The sequence below is a fragment of the Aethalodelphis obliquidens genome, unplaced genomic scaffold, assembly GCF_003676395.1.
Source record: "Aethalodelphis obliquidens isolate GAN/ISIS:26980383/991018 unplaced genomic scaffold, ASM367639v1 scaffold9, whole genome shotgun sequence".
In the NCBI taxonomy this organism is placed as follows: Eukaryota; Metazoa; Chordata; class Mammalia; order Artiodactyla; family Delphinidae; genus Aethalodelphis; species Aethalodelphis obliquidens.
In genome coordinates, this window is record NW_020837953.1 from 36,827,151 (window position 1) to 36,841,488 (window position 14,338).

At 37.3% G+C, this 14,338-nt stretch overlaps 1 protein-coding gene across 16 annotated transcripts in view; it reads left to right on the forward strand.

Moving 5' to 3' along the window:
* EIF4G3 (eukaryotic translation initiation factor 4 gamma 3) overlaps positions 1–14,338 on the forward strand; it is a 369,011-nt gene that overhangs the window by 275,658 nt on the left and 79,015 nt on the right. For 14 of the 16 annotated variants that reach the window (XM_027109874.1, XM_027109876.1, XM_027109872.1 and 11 more), the window contains 5 exons: positions 880–968; positions 5,486–5,732; positions 8,443–8,576; positions 10,287–10,406; positions 10,799–10,909. In XM_027109874.1, coding sequence (XP_026965675.1) covers positions 880–968; positions 5,486–5,732; positions 8,443–8,576; positions 10,287–10,406; positions 10,799–10,909 — 701 coding nt within the window. The remainder of the gene's footprint in view (positions 1–879; positions 969–5,485; positions 5,733–8,442; positions 8,577–10,286; positions 10,407–10,798; positions 10,910–14,338) is intronic. The other 2 variants (XM_027109868.1, XM_027109879.1) reach the window with 1 other exon arrangement.

Sequence of the window (14,338 nt, forward strand, 5' to 3'; positions counted from 1 at the left end):
CCATCCGTAGTCCAGGAAGTTCCCACGTGCCACACAGCAACTAAGCCCATGCGCCATAACTACTGAGCCTGCGCTCTAGAGCCCATGAGCCACAACTGCTGAGCCCACGTGCCGCAACTAATGAAGCCGGTGCACCTGGAACCTGTGCTCCGCAACAAGAGAAGCCCCTGCAATGAGAAGCCCACACACCACAACGAAGAGTAGCCCCCACTCGCCACAACTAGAGAAAGCCTGTGCACAGCAACAAGAGTAGCCCCTGCAATGAGAAGCCCACACACCACAACGAAGAGTAGCCCCCACTCGCCGCAACTAGAGAAAGCCTGTGTGCAGCAACGAAGACCCAAAATATGGCCAAAAATAAATAAAATTTTTTAAAAAATTATTAAGAAAAAAACAGAATCTGGAATTTAATATTTTTTGTGGCTTAAAGGAACCTTAGATATCTTCTAATCTTACTCTTATACTTTATAGTTGAATATGCTGGTGCCTGAGAAGTGTGACTTGCTTATGATCACATAGTTGATTAACAGTAGAACCAGGCCCAAGTCTAGAATTGGCTGGTAGGGCAGTTTCTTATATACATACTCACCTCATACTGAATTATGTACCTCAGTATGTCCTAACCTTGAAATAGGAGGAACTTAGGCCACTGGTTGAAGGCCATATGAACTGATGTAACCAATTTGTGCCTAAGACATTTGCCATTGCAATCTTTGGGCCACACACAGCTACTCAGTTCTTCACTTTATCATCCATCTATCTCCTCAGTGTGGAGGAAGCCCTCTTTTTGTCTGCTAAATTTGAACACGGGTATCGTTTAGACCTAATATTTCCAAACTTTGCCGTGGGAAGTAATGGCAGTCTGCTTTTCTGTTTCAGCTCAGACAGCTACAACTGCACCAAAGACGTGGAAGAAACCAAAAGATCGGACCCGAACCAGTGAAGAGGTGTTAGAGGCAGAATCGGAGGTAAGGGGCAGCAGTAAATCTCTTCAGCTCATCTTCAGAACAGTGGTGGCGTTTCCTAAAACAAGTGTGGGTTTGTAACTTTTTCTTGAGATACTGTTTTCCAAGCAAATATATCAAGCTCAGGGTCTGATTTTTTTTTTTAATCCATTTACAGAATTTTTTAAAGATTGTTAATAGCGTGTTCAGTTTCATTGAATTCTTGTCTCTGTTTCAAAATACCTCTTCTCAAGTGGCAAAAATAAGTATTGTTTATTTTTGTTCCTTATAATAAGCAGATGGGAAGACTAATCTGGTTTTTTAAAAACAGGGTTATTTTCAAATACCTATTAGCAGTGCTGGTGGAAATCATCAGATATATTTTAAGGAAATTGATTTTCAATCTGTTGTCTTTTACCTGCATCCCAGGAATATAACTTTTCACATATGGTTTGTCTATTTGAACTAAGCCGTGCCAGATTTCGCTGTAGGGTGCAACACACCAGGTCCAGGACGTGATGTGAGGAAGAATCAAGAGCAGATTCAGTCCTAAGGAGTGCTCTACCAATTTCATAGTCTCTAATCTCAGTATCCTTAGTCTTATGTACTGAAGCTTTTAATGAAGAGTAATATAAACAATCTCTATGTTGCTTTTTTCTTCTTGAGCTCTTCTTGTATCTACTTTATGAAAATAATTTTCATTGAATGTTTAAGATAACATTAAAATGTAGAAATTACTTTAAAATAACTTTAAATGCATTTATTTCATAAAACTTTTCTAGCTAGTTATAATTCTTACCCCCTTCAGGCAGCTCACAGTACCCCTTTGTTACTTCTCCCTGTCCTGTCATTGTTCGTACATGATGCTCGGTTGATGTCACAGTTAGTCCCATAGCAACCACTAAAATGTTTCATGGGAGTGATTTCATTATGGTTATCATGGCGTAAGAACTGGCAATAAGTTATAGAGGTGCAAATAGTTGCTACACTCCTTCTGCAACTGAACAAGAAAATGTTGCTCCTACAAAGAATAAAATACCTTCCAGAGGCAGGAGAATAGCATACGTTCCTGGTATGGCTGTAAGAGCTTCACAGACTGGTTTCTCTTTAGATTCAGCTGTTATTTATTCACTTTGTTCTGTTATACTTTGTGTTTCTTTTCCCTGTGGCTATTTTTCAAAGCATTATTGAATATTAAATGGATGGGTCACTATTCCTGTGCCTCCAGGTATTCATCCTCATCTTCAGGTCGGGGTTGACAAACTTTTCCTATAATGGTCCAGATGGTAAAGTAACTATCAGGCTTTGTGGATTATATGATCCCTGTCACAATTTCTCAACTCTGCTGCTATAGCCCAAAAGCAACCGTAGACAATGTGCAAATTAATGAGTGGCTGTATTTCAGTAAAAGTTTATTGAAATTTGAATTTCATATAATACTCACGTATCATAAAATATTCTTTGAAATGTTTTTCCACCATTACAAGTGTAAAAACCATCCTTACCTTGCACACTATACAAAAACAGATGAGGAGCCAGATTTGGCCCACGGGCCATAGTTTGCTAAAACCTGCTTTAGATTGTTATTCTTCATACAGAAGAACTGTTTGGACTCATTTTGAACCAATCCCTTTTTTCTTAACCTTATAGTTTAAAAGTATAATAAAAAGATATTTGGTCATTTGCACACAGACTTTGTCCAGAAATCCTATTCCCTTGTCTTTCCTAAAATTGAGCATTTACTGGAGTAGTTTAGTAAATATTGGTTGTCACTGTCTTCATTTTTCACTGATCATCAAGGTCTTCTTCTCTTAGATTTTTCTCAGCCTTTAAAAGAATGTGTTTTAGATATCAGCATATTTTAGGTTATATATTGAGTTGTTACATCATTGCAAGTACTTAACCAAATTCTTTAAATTATACCCTAGAGGGCTTCCCTGGTGGCGCAGTGGTTGAGAGTCCGCCTGCCGGTGCAGGGGACACAGGTTCGTGCTCCGGTCCGGGGGGGATCCCACATGCCGCGGAGCGGCTGGGCCCATGAGCCATGGCCGCTGGGCCTGCGTGTCCGGAGCGTGTGCTCCGCTACGGGAGAGGCCACGGCAGTGAGAGGCCCGTGTACCGCAAAAAAAAAAAAAAAAAATTATAGCCTAGAAAGGTAGCTTGAAGGATGATTCATCTTAAAATTGTTAGTCAGGGCATCCTAAAATTTACTTTAAATTTTTAGGATATTTCATTGATTGTTACATATGTAGTTGTCAATCTGATTTTCTAGCACTTTAAAAACTCGTGCATTAAGCAGGCAGTTTTGTCAATTAAATTCTTGTTTTAGTAAGTTCCTATAAAGGTTTCTGCTTCGACAGTCTGGCCAATAAAGTGTTTTCTTTTTTCAATCTGGTTTTCTGGGTAAACAACTGAAGAACTGTTAGACATTTACAAACTAATTGAGCAGAGCTCCATCCTGCTGAAGGAAAAATAATCATCATAAATATTTAATGCAGCAGTTTTTTTGTGGATTCCCTTGAAAAATATCCCTTCTAATAATGTGCCTCAGACACCTCACTGATTCTTTGTGCTCTGAATTACGGTTTGTCATTCATGGACCAAGTTTCTTTATACTTTTTTTTCCAGTTAGAAGTTGACTTTCTAAATAATGCATCCTCTGTTTATATCCAATAGATTGTCTGTTGTTGTTGGTTTTAGGTACAGAGAAGATGACTCAATAAATTATTTTCTCTAAAGCAGCATTTTTTCACACTTTACAGGATCTATATGAGTTCTATATGATTGTATAATGTAGTTATACTGCTCTGTAATAAGTTTAAGTACCATTTACAGACTCACATGCCAGATTATTAAAGATCTTCTTGATGGCCTGTACTTAATTATGAGGTGGTATGACAAGGTTGTTTTGAATTTAGACTATAGTAGAGTATAGAATAAGAAAAAGTGAGGCTGCTAATTCATGGTTCAAACTTGGTAGATCAGTTTCTTCTCAAAGTATAAAAGATGCCTCACTGGGCTTCCCAGGTGGTGCAGTGGTGGCGAGTCCGTCCGCCTGCCGATGCAGGGGACGTAGGTTCGTGCCCCGGTCCGGGAGGATCCCACATGCCGCGGAGCGGCTGGGCCCGTGAGCCATGGCCGCTGAGCCTGCGCGTCCGGAGCCTGCGCGTTGCAACGGGAGAGGCCACAGCAGTGAGAGGCCCACGTACCGCAAAAAAAAAAAAAAAAAAAAAAAGCCTCACTTTTTGCCATGTTTTATAAAAATAAATCATTTTTGTCTTTTATTTTCTTGCAATTTTTATGTCTGTCTTTCTTTTGATGGTTTCTGTGCTCTTCCTGTTGGAAGAACAAGGGAGGGAGAGAGAGAGAGAGAAGGGAGTGTATTTGCATGAACTTTTTATTTCCATTTTAGAAACAAGGCCTGAAAACCATCTGTTTCTATTGATAACATTTTAAAATTTAGCGTCTTTTCCCCATGATCTGATTTTAGTAGAAGAAAATTTATTAGTATCATATCTGTTATAATACTTAATAACTAAGTAGGGTTTGTAACTCTTTAATTAAAAATTTTTTTTTTCATAAATCAGTTGAGGTGACTACTTCCTGGTGTATATGACATCCTTTTATACCATCTTCTGTTCAGCCAATTCAGTAGAGCCTCTAATTTGGCTCTCCTGGTGTGAATTTATCCACTGGAATTTGTGGTAAATTGCTGTTTCCTCTGAGAGCTTCTTCCAAAGGATTGTTTTCAGAGTGTTTCCCTTTGAAAAAGAAAGACTTAAAGTTCATTGAGACCTTCGCCTCAGGGAGTTTTGAGGGCTGATATAGCCCTTAAGAATTACTTTTTTTTTTGGATCTGAAACTGAGATGGTCAAAAATAATCTGGTGAATAATTTTAATTCTATTTTGCCTTTTAAAAATAGATGCACTGGAACCCAGATTTCTCCCTGGGGGAATATATTCCAAGCATTTTTCTATGTATAATTTGAACAAGGTCACAATCTCAGAGAATCCTAAGAACCAATAAACAAAATAGATTTTAACTAACAAGTGTCCTCCTTGTTAAATGTGAGCGATGGTCAGCTTTGTGGGACTTAAACATACTTTAAACTATTCATTGAACTCTATTTCACGGCCAGAGGACAGCACAAAAAATACCCTCTAGTGTGTTTCTTTTTATATTTGCTGAGCTTTAGTGGCAAGGGTAATAGTGCTTGATATAGATTCTGACTAGAACTCCTTCATGTCCATCAAGTTCCAAGGATTAACAGTTCTTTCCTTTTTAACCTTCGGTATATTTAGATTTCATTAGTCATGTTAAAGCATTTCAGTAGCCATTTGAATTGTCTGCTTTATCCCAGGACATGAAATGAGAAAAGTGTTTTAAATAAACTTACCATTTTAGTACCATATGCTGAACACAGACATCCTTATCTTGAGTGACATGTTTTCCTATGCTTTTTGAGGGGATAAATGTGGGTCTTCCTGTGTATTTACACACAGTGAAAAGAATATAACCTCTGTGTTCACTTATGCTTTAGCCTAAAGCAGAAGAGGAGCTTTCAGGTGACAAAGTACTTGAATCTGAACAGGATAAAATGAGCCAAGGGTTTCATCCTGAAAGAGACACCTCTGACCTAAAAAATGTGAAAACTGTGGAAGAAAATGGAGAAGAAGCTGAGCCTGTACGTAATGGTGCTGAGAGTGTTTCTGAGGGTGAAGGAATAGATGCTAATTCAGGCTTCACTGATAGTTCTGGTGAAGGGGTCACATTCCCATTTAAATCAGGTAAGTTTATCCCTGTCTTCCTGTGTATGTCTTTCCTTCTCTCCTTCACTCTACTGCAACTTAGAGAAATGTTGCCTCCTTATGAAGAAATATTGGATGGAAGGAAGAGGCTCATCACAATGTAATATTTACAGAATAGATCAGCAGGCGGGCGTTAGTAGCTAGCAAATCCAGAGAGTCCTATGTTGGCGGAAGTGATATCTGATGCTGGTATTCTGCTTTCACTGGCATTGGAGGAGCAGCTGGCAAAGGAAATCAGTGCTAGGTTGGTAGAATTCGACAAGAGAGATTTAATTTTTTCATTTTAATTGAAAGATATTTCAGATATGATGGCCGTGTTCCTTGAGATAGTGTACTTGTCATTTCACAGACCTTGAACTTAGTTTGTTGATAGAACTCACTCTGTAGAGCTGAACTTCAGTAGGCAGTTGGAAGCAGTATGACTAAGTTATTAAGCACCTGTGGTATGGGAAGTGCCCTATGAAATATGTGATAAACCTTAGAGGATCTTTCACCTTTAGACACCGTCAAATGGCACTAAACCTCTGTCCTAATACTATATAAACCATGGTTGACTTTGAGATTTATGGATATTTGGTGTGGACATGTGGGGAAAGGTAGAAAATTGGGGTTAGGTGAAAAGTTTTTCTTAGTCTGCCAAATCCGAAGTGATGTCTGCATGAGGTAGTGTTTGAATGTAAAATATCAGGCCTCAGAAACAGTCTCGACCAGTGCTTTTCAAACTTCTGGTTTTAACCCATTTAATAGGTTGTGAAATTAATTTAGTGAGTTATAACCAACATTTTTTAAAAAGGAGAAGAGAATAAAAATTGTCAGTGCATTACATGCACTAAGGGAAGTATTGTTTTTTTAAGCTTTTCATTTCATTTATCTATGTGTGTGTTTGCTCAGAGTCATGAAATCACTATATTTCTTACTGTGAGTTGTAGTCAAAAATGTTTGAAAGCCATTGATCGATCGATCCCACCTTAATATACTGATCACTTAAATTTAGTGAAAACACTACCAGTGAACTGTACTCCTAATGGGCTTTATGAAATTGTATGGTTAAGCTATTGTAAATTTTGTTTAAATTTCTAAGCAATTCTTAGAAATTGTTAGAGCAAATGGCATTTGCATTAAATGTTTAATTAAGCATCGTTGGGTTTGGGGTTTATTATAGATTACAGTAATTGTGGGGTTTGGCTCAGATTTGAGGGGTAAAGTTTTAAAGCTCAGTATACTGACATTTAAAGCTCGATATACTGACACTTCTTCTAAAGATCCAGGCTTATACTGCCAAGCGCTTGGGCTACCACCAATCCTTGTTCAGGGATTGAAGGACTATTGTCATTTTTAGGACTGTATAAATTATCTTTTTATCCTTTAGTTTGGCAAGGAAAAAGTGCACAACTATAGACGCTAACTATATTGATCAACTAACTGTCCTTTGCCCCAGTAATATATACTAGCAGTAATTGAGGAAAAGGGCAATTTAAAATTTAGATCCTAATAAACTGTATATATTTTAATAAATATAATATGGTAATAAAATATCTGTAAAATTCTCACCGACCATCAGTGAGTCTATGACCTGTGTATTAGGAACCACTAATATAAAGAAGGATCCAGGGTCCTGTCATGAAGTGATCTGTGGGCCTGATTTTGATGAGTGTTTTGTTAATTAAAAGAAAAAACTGTGACTTGCTTTTATTATCCAATAAAAATTTCAAGAAATTCTCCAACTTTATATAATGATAGTAGGATTGTGAGTAATGATAGCTGAAACAATAGTAATAGTAGCAAAGTAAGTGCTGTGGCAAAGAACTAATTTAAAATTCATATTAAAGGGCTTCCCTGGGGGCGCAGTGGTTGAGAGTCCGCCTGCCGATGCAGGGGACATGGGTACGTGCCCCGGTCCGGGAAGATCCCACGAAGATCCCAGATGCCGCGGAGCGGCTGGGCCCGTGAGCCATGGCCGCTGAGCCTGCGCGTTGGAGCCTGTGCTCCGCAACGGGAGAGGCCACAACAGTGAGAGGCCCGCGTACCGCAAAAAAAAAAAAAAAAAAAAAATTCGTATTAAAAATACTAGCTAAGAATATGTTTAGTGATCAGGGAAAATAATCTATAGACTGCTTAGACTTTTCAGAATCTTTAATAAATTATTTGCTTTTGTGTTTTACATCCTTTCACCTTTTTCTTTTTTCTCTCCAAAGTAACATTTCCAAGTGAACATACAAAGTATCCTTCTTTTTGAGGAAACCAAGAGTATTATTATGTACAAACTACTGGGTGTAAGATAGGCTACAGGATGTATTGTACAACATGAGGAATAGAGCCAATATTTTGTAATAACTGCAAAAGGAGTATAACCTTTAAAAATAGTATTTAAAAAAAAAGGCTTGGTAGTTTATTTAATGAGGGTTATTACATGTCCCTGACCAAAGGCTGCTTAATGTATAAATGAAATGGTTCCTATAGCACCTTACTTCAGATTACTTTACTATTCAAAGGTATCCAGAAGGGGATAAAAGAACAAATAACAGTTTAAATCTTTATATGACATTTTCGGACTGAAGCTCAGTGTTTCCTTGGTGGCTTTGTTTGTATCTGATGAGATAAAGTAAAATATTGCAGTCAGCTTATACTCTAACTGGATATACATATAATGACCTTATAGACAGTTGTCTGCCTGCGTTCCTCTTTTTAGAATCCTGGAAGCCTGCTGATACTGAAGGCAAGAAGCAGTATGACAGGGAGTTTTTGCTGGATTTCCAGTTCATGCCAGCATGTATTCAGAAACCAGAGGGCCTGCCTCCCATCAGTGATGTGGTTCTTGACAAGGTAAGCTGAGCACTCAGGGAAAGCTATGTCTTTTTGGTGGGACCTGTTTTTAACTATCAGTGCAAATATGTGAAGTGTGAGCAATTCTCAGAAATTGTTAGAGCCAATGGCATTTGAATTAAATGTTTAATTAAGCATTGTTGGGTTTGGGTTTATTATAGATTACAGTAATTGTGGGGCTTGGCTCAGATTTGAGGGGTAAAGTTTTAAACTTTATTGTCAGCTTGTTATGGCTGTCTCCTAGGGATGTGGTAGAAACTGTGTCTGTTGGGCTAATATACCTATCTTTCCCCACTGTTCTAAAACCTCTATAGGGAATTAGCATGATATTGAGGTTAGGTCAGAAACCTAGGAAAGTATTTGGCAGATCAAACTTAAGTGGGAGTTAACATAATTCAAATAGTGTATAACTCAAAATTTCCCTAAGAGATACTTAACAGGAGGATTAGTCTTTAACCTGTGCAAATAAATAGGCACCCTTTCTCTTTACATCTGTTCTTAATGGTGCATACAGAAAATTAGTCCAGTCAGTGTTTATTTCATCTGTTTATTAAATTAAAAGGTGTAAAGTCAGGTGTCTTATCAGCCCAAATAATTTCATGTAAATCAATGATGAACCAGTTCTGGTGACTAAGCTCTCATTTTATAGAGGAACTGTTAATCCCTAATTAAAGTGTAGACGGTAACTTTGTTACAGAATGAGATCCAGTTCTTATTGGGATTTCCAGCAGCTGCCTTTCCAGACCTTATTTATATTATTTTATTCTGTTATAGCAACAGATCTTTATATTTCTCTTGCTGAGTCCTCTCTGTTAGGTACTAACATGAGGACAGTTGAATAATTGGTGGTACTAATGTGAAAGTACTTCAGTACCTCAGAGGGCAAGTTTTGTTATACCCACTGAATTAGATTATCATCTTAGAAGCTATTCCTTCCTGTCTTCCTGCTTTATCTGTTTCTGACTTTGGCCAATCATGAGTTGATTTCTCACTGAGCTACTTAGCTTCGCTGAGTCTATAGTCACATTATACGCCTATACAAACCCAGATATCTCCGATTAACATGGCAGACAAAGTGAGATTTTTAACTGAGTCATCATAGGGAGTTCCCTGGCAGTCCAGTGGTTAGGACTCGGCACTTTCACTGCCAGGACCCAGGTTCAATCCCTGGTCAGGGAACTAAGATCCCGCAAGGGGCACGGCGCAACCAAGAAAAAAAAAAGAAAGAAAATTAAATGAGTCATCATACGTGAAACTTATCTCCTTTTGAGATTTGTTGTCCACTCAGAATACATCCTTTACTAACCATAAGTCAACAGCATCAAAACCAAAAGGAGCAGTACCAGGTTTCTTAGAGGCAAGTGCTTTGATGATCCTGGAAAAAGATTCCAAAATTTGGCCCTAGTTCATAAGTTCTCAAAATAGCTTGTCTTGTGCCATTCTACTGGTCCTAAGTGTCTAGTGAACCAATCCACTGATTGTCTAGCCTCCCCTTGGGAATTGTAGGCCTAATCATTCCCAGGGAACCAAAAACTAAGGGCTCTGTGGCTAGCCCAGGAGAATCTATCAGGATTCAGATCAGACTCCCACTGGCTCAAAAAGCCAGTGCTTGTCTTTTCAGCTGACGTAACTTTTCAGTCTAAGTTTTTATCTTCGTGGCACTGAATGTTCTGGAACTTGTGTTAAGCTTTCCTTTGTTTCTTTGTGCAGATCAATCAACCCAAATTGCCAATGAGAACTCTGGATCCTCGGATTTTACCTCGAGGACCAGACTTTACTCCAGCCTTTGCAGATTTTGGAAGGCAAGCCCCTGGTGGAAGAGGTGTACCTGTAAGTGCAAGTTCCCTACAACCCAGTTAGTTAGAAACTGTCATAGACTTCATGTCATCTTGTCTAACGGCAAGAGAGCAAGCAGCTTTTATTCCTTGATTCTTCTAACCAAGAAGAAGAAGTAGGAAAGGCGAAGACTTTCCTTTCCATACTAATATTAAAACAAAGAAAGAATACACTTGAGTCATTTTTACTTGAAAGAAGCTGGTCCGCATTAATTTGGTCTCGATTTTTTTTTCATATTTTTGCAGTTGAAAAGACCTGCAAATGGGTTAAAAATAGAGCCAACCTTGAATAGGATTCCTGTTCTGTCTTGAGGTGTCCTGATATGTATACTAGAGATCTCTGATGACATTCAGCTAATGGTCCTCTCTTTGTCTTTGTTTCTACAGATTTGCAAAGTGCAGAGCAGGCGTGGATTGCCAATTCTGGAACAGAGCAAAGCCCCAACTTGCACTCCACTGGAGATGTCTCACCCACCCCTGAGGAGCCTGCCTCTAGGGGTGTGCTGAATCTTTAAAAACAAACAAACAAAAAAACAGTAGTCTGTGGTGTTATATTTTCTGTTCTGCTCTTCTCATTTACTGTAGGTTGTGAAGTCAAAAATATGAAAAAACGATATGTACAAAAGAGTGCAGCTGGTAAAACTGCACATTGCCTTTACACCTCCAGTGGCAGGCTCTTCAGCGGTGGAAGTGGCATCACCAATGGAGTTATGCTGGGGCGCTGCACTGTGCAGAATTTGGCAGGCTCTGCCTACTCCATGCTTTGTAGACTTACAGAAAGCATGGGGTAAAGTTGCCAGTGATGTGAATACCTCTTTTTCCCCAAGTTGGAATGGCATAGAGAACACTTAACCTGAAGTTCTGAAGGAGCTTGGGGTTTGATGTACATTTGTGGATCACCCTGTTTATACTACTTTACTTTATGTTTGTAAAAATATTTTTATATAAGGTGACATTTTTTATTTCCCCATCACCTTTTTATTTCTGGAATGGCCACTTTTGAAACCTGCTTTGAAATAAGACTACACTGTCTGAAAACAATGACACTTGGTAGACATTTGAATTATTTGCCTGCAGCCAAACACTGATTGAAAATACTTGAAGGTCTACACCGTGTTGGAGGCTTTATACAGTAAAACCTACAGAAAATCTTAATTTGAAGCATACTTTTTCTTGAGCATCACCATCTGAAAGACCTCTGTGTGTATAATATTCTGTTCTCACACAGGTTTGAAGTTTAATGTTTATCTAATTTCTCTAATTACCAAATTAAAATTTTTTCTAAATTTTTGAATTTCCACACCAGAGAGTCTTAGAAAGCAGCTTTCTAGAAACTTTTTTATACCTTGTTTTTCAGCATTATTTCCCTTGTTGGTGGGTTAAATTTATATTTGTTAACGTTTGTTTTAGTTTTGGTTTCGGTTTATATCTTTGTTTTGCCAAACATTTGAAATAATGTTGATGCCATTTTGATTGTTCCCTGGTTAATATCTGTGGTCATCATGTTGCTCAGTTTTGTTCATATGTTAGTCACAGAAGATATGAATTCCGGCATCTCCTCTTCCCATGTATACTGTCGCTTTTCATTATCAGCTTGCTATTGTCTAATAATCAGGTATAGCATAAAGGAAATACTATGAATTAAGAATAACTATATCTCTCTCAAAATACTGAAATTAGAAAAGGAGTTTTAAAAGTAACTATCACGATGTATGTTTGCCCAATAATTTATGTGCCTGCATATATCAGATAAATGGGTTATTTGGTGCAAAGTAATGTGACAGGAAATGAGCCATTATCAATAATTTGTAGTGTCTCCAAAAAAATGTGCTTTGTTTAATTCACTTTCTTTGCATAGCTTTGTCATGTGCCACAAGCTAATTTCTAAGTGGAATTATTTTGATTAATCAGGGTAATATTAATATGTTAAGTCTTAATGCAAGTAATTATTCTTCCAACATCTCCCATAGCAAGCAAACATTCTCCATGTAATTTGTCCAGCTTGCCTTGGTATATTGGTGAAGATAAAGATAGGAATTTTAAAGGATATGTATTATACATATCCTTTATATTATATATAATATAAAGGAACAATCAATAATGCTGCTTGGAAAAAACCAGCAGCCCTACTCTTCATAGTTTCTGGTTACATACAGCTTCCAAATTGGCTTATAAATAATTACCATGCAAAGATGTTAAGATCTACTAGGTATGCTTCTTAGAATAGCTTAATTTTCCAGGACTCCTGGTATAAATTTTCCTGCAACAGACTTGTTATAAAATAGTTTTAATGTGTAGCAATTGTTTTAGCGTCATATACAGTTACATACAATTTTTAAACATAAAGGTAGGTCTTTTGATGGGCAGTTAAGTGTATATCTGTTGGAAGCACCCAGGCAGTATCATCCCTCTGGTTTTTAAAAAATCAAATTACTTGGCTATTGTGGTGTTAATTTTAATAGTAATCTGTTGGCGGACATCACAGAAAGTGCCCCAGAAGAAATGTATTGAGAAAGGGCTGTGGACCTAGACTGGTAACTTGCCACTCATGTTCATTTTAACTAACTTTGAGAGTCACTGAGCTGTTATAAAAATCCTAGGTGCAAAGAGGTTTCCTAAGCTCGTATCATCCTTCCCTCTCTCTTAAAGGGACCCTTGGTTATCTCTCTTTAAAAAATGCTAGAATGAATATTGGTCCTGTTTTCTTTGGTTATCCAGGTAAGCAGAAGAGTTTGAGTTTATAGTCTCTGAGTGAGATAGGAGCAATGTATATTAAGTTCTACAGCAGAGATGTGTATAGTTTCTTATTTAATACATTTAAGAAAAAGAGTGGGTAAAAAATATTAAAATTTTTAGCTAACCTGAAAAAAATTGTGGCTCACTAGTTAGCCTCAAATTTTGACACTTCATTTTAGTTTTGACATTTGTGGACCCTGCACACATTATACCTCAAAGTTCCTCTTCTAGTCGTCAGTCAGGATTGTCCTTCAAGCAAAGAAACCAGGCTTTATTTCTTTGTATATATTCCATAACCCTCAGCACAGGATCCTAGATTTTGTTTGTATTTAGTAAATAAGTCATTCATTACATATGGTGCAACTTTTGAAAGATACTGTAAGTCTGACAATTTATATTAAGTTTTTCACACACAAAGGACACGAAATGTTTAAAGGTAATTATACCAGTCTATATATCACTTTTGTAAAAGTTTCTTTTTTTCCTTTGGTATTGATGATAATACCTGATATCGTACCTAGTTTTTAAGGTCCTTTTACATGCCTTATTGTACCCTGTGATCCTCGTAGGTAAGATAAGCATTTAATATGTGAGAAAGTTTTAAGTTCAACAAAGTTGAGACTTGCTTACAGTAACTTTGCTCATAAGTAGCAGAATTGTATTCAAGAGTCCACAATTCTTTTGTCTTCTAATCTGCCTCTTTTCTCCACTTCACCAGACAGTGAATCATTCTCAGAGCGTAAACATTCTCAGAGCATAAACATAAGAATGTTAGAGATTAATTAATCAAGGATGTTAAGCATTTATAAGAATAGTAATCTGTTGAGGACTCAGTATACTTAGGTAAATATTTGTGAACAGTATCTATCTTAGTTTTATCCAGAGATACAGATAAAGTTAAATTTGTCTTGGAAGGTTGCACGTGGATTATAATTTCAATTTTTTAATCCTAGACTAACATTTATATTATCTTTTCAAAACGTTTTTTCCTTTGAAACACTGTTGTTATCTATTTAGTAATATTTCTCACATCTCTGTGCTGCTCGTTTGAAATTCACTCATATTACTCATATTACCTGTCTTGGGGCAGGTAAAGAGTTGTAGCGTAAATCATATTTACTTTTTAGAAATCTCAAACATTCATTGGTGTTTGCAGTATTTTTTTGGAAGTGGACGTTTTCTAACTTTATT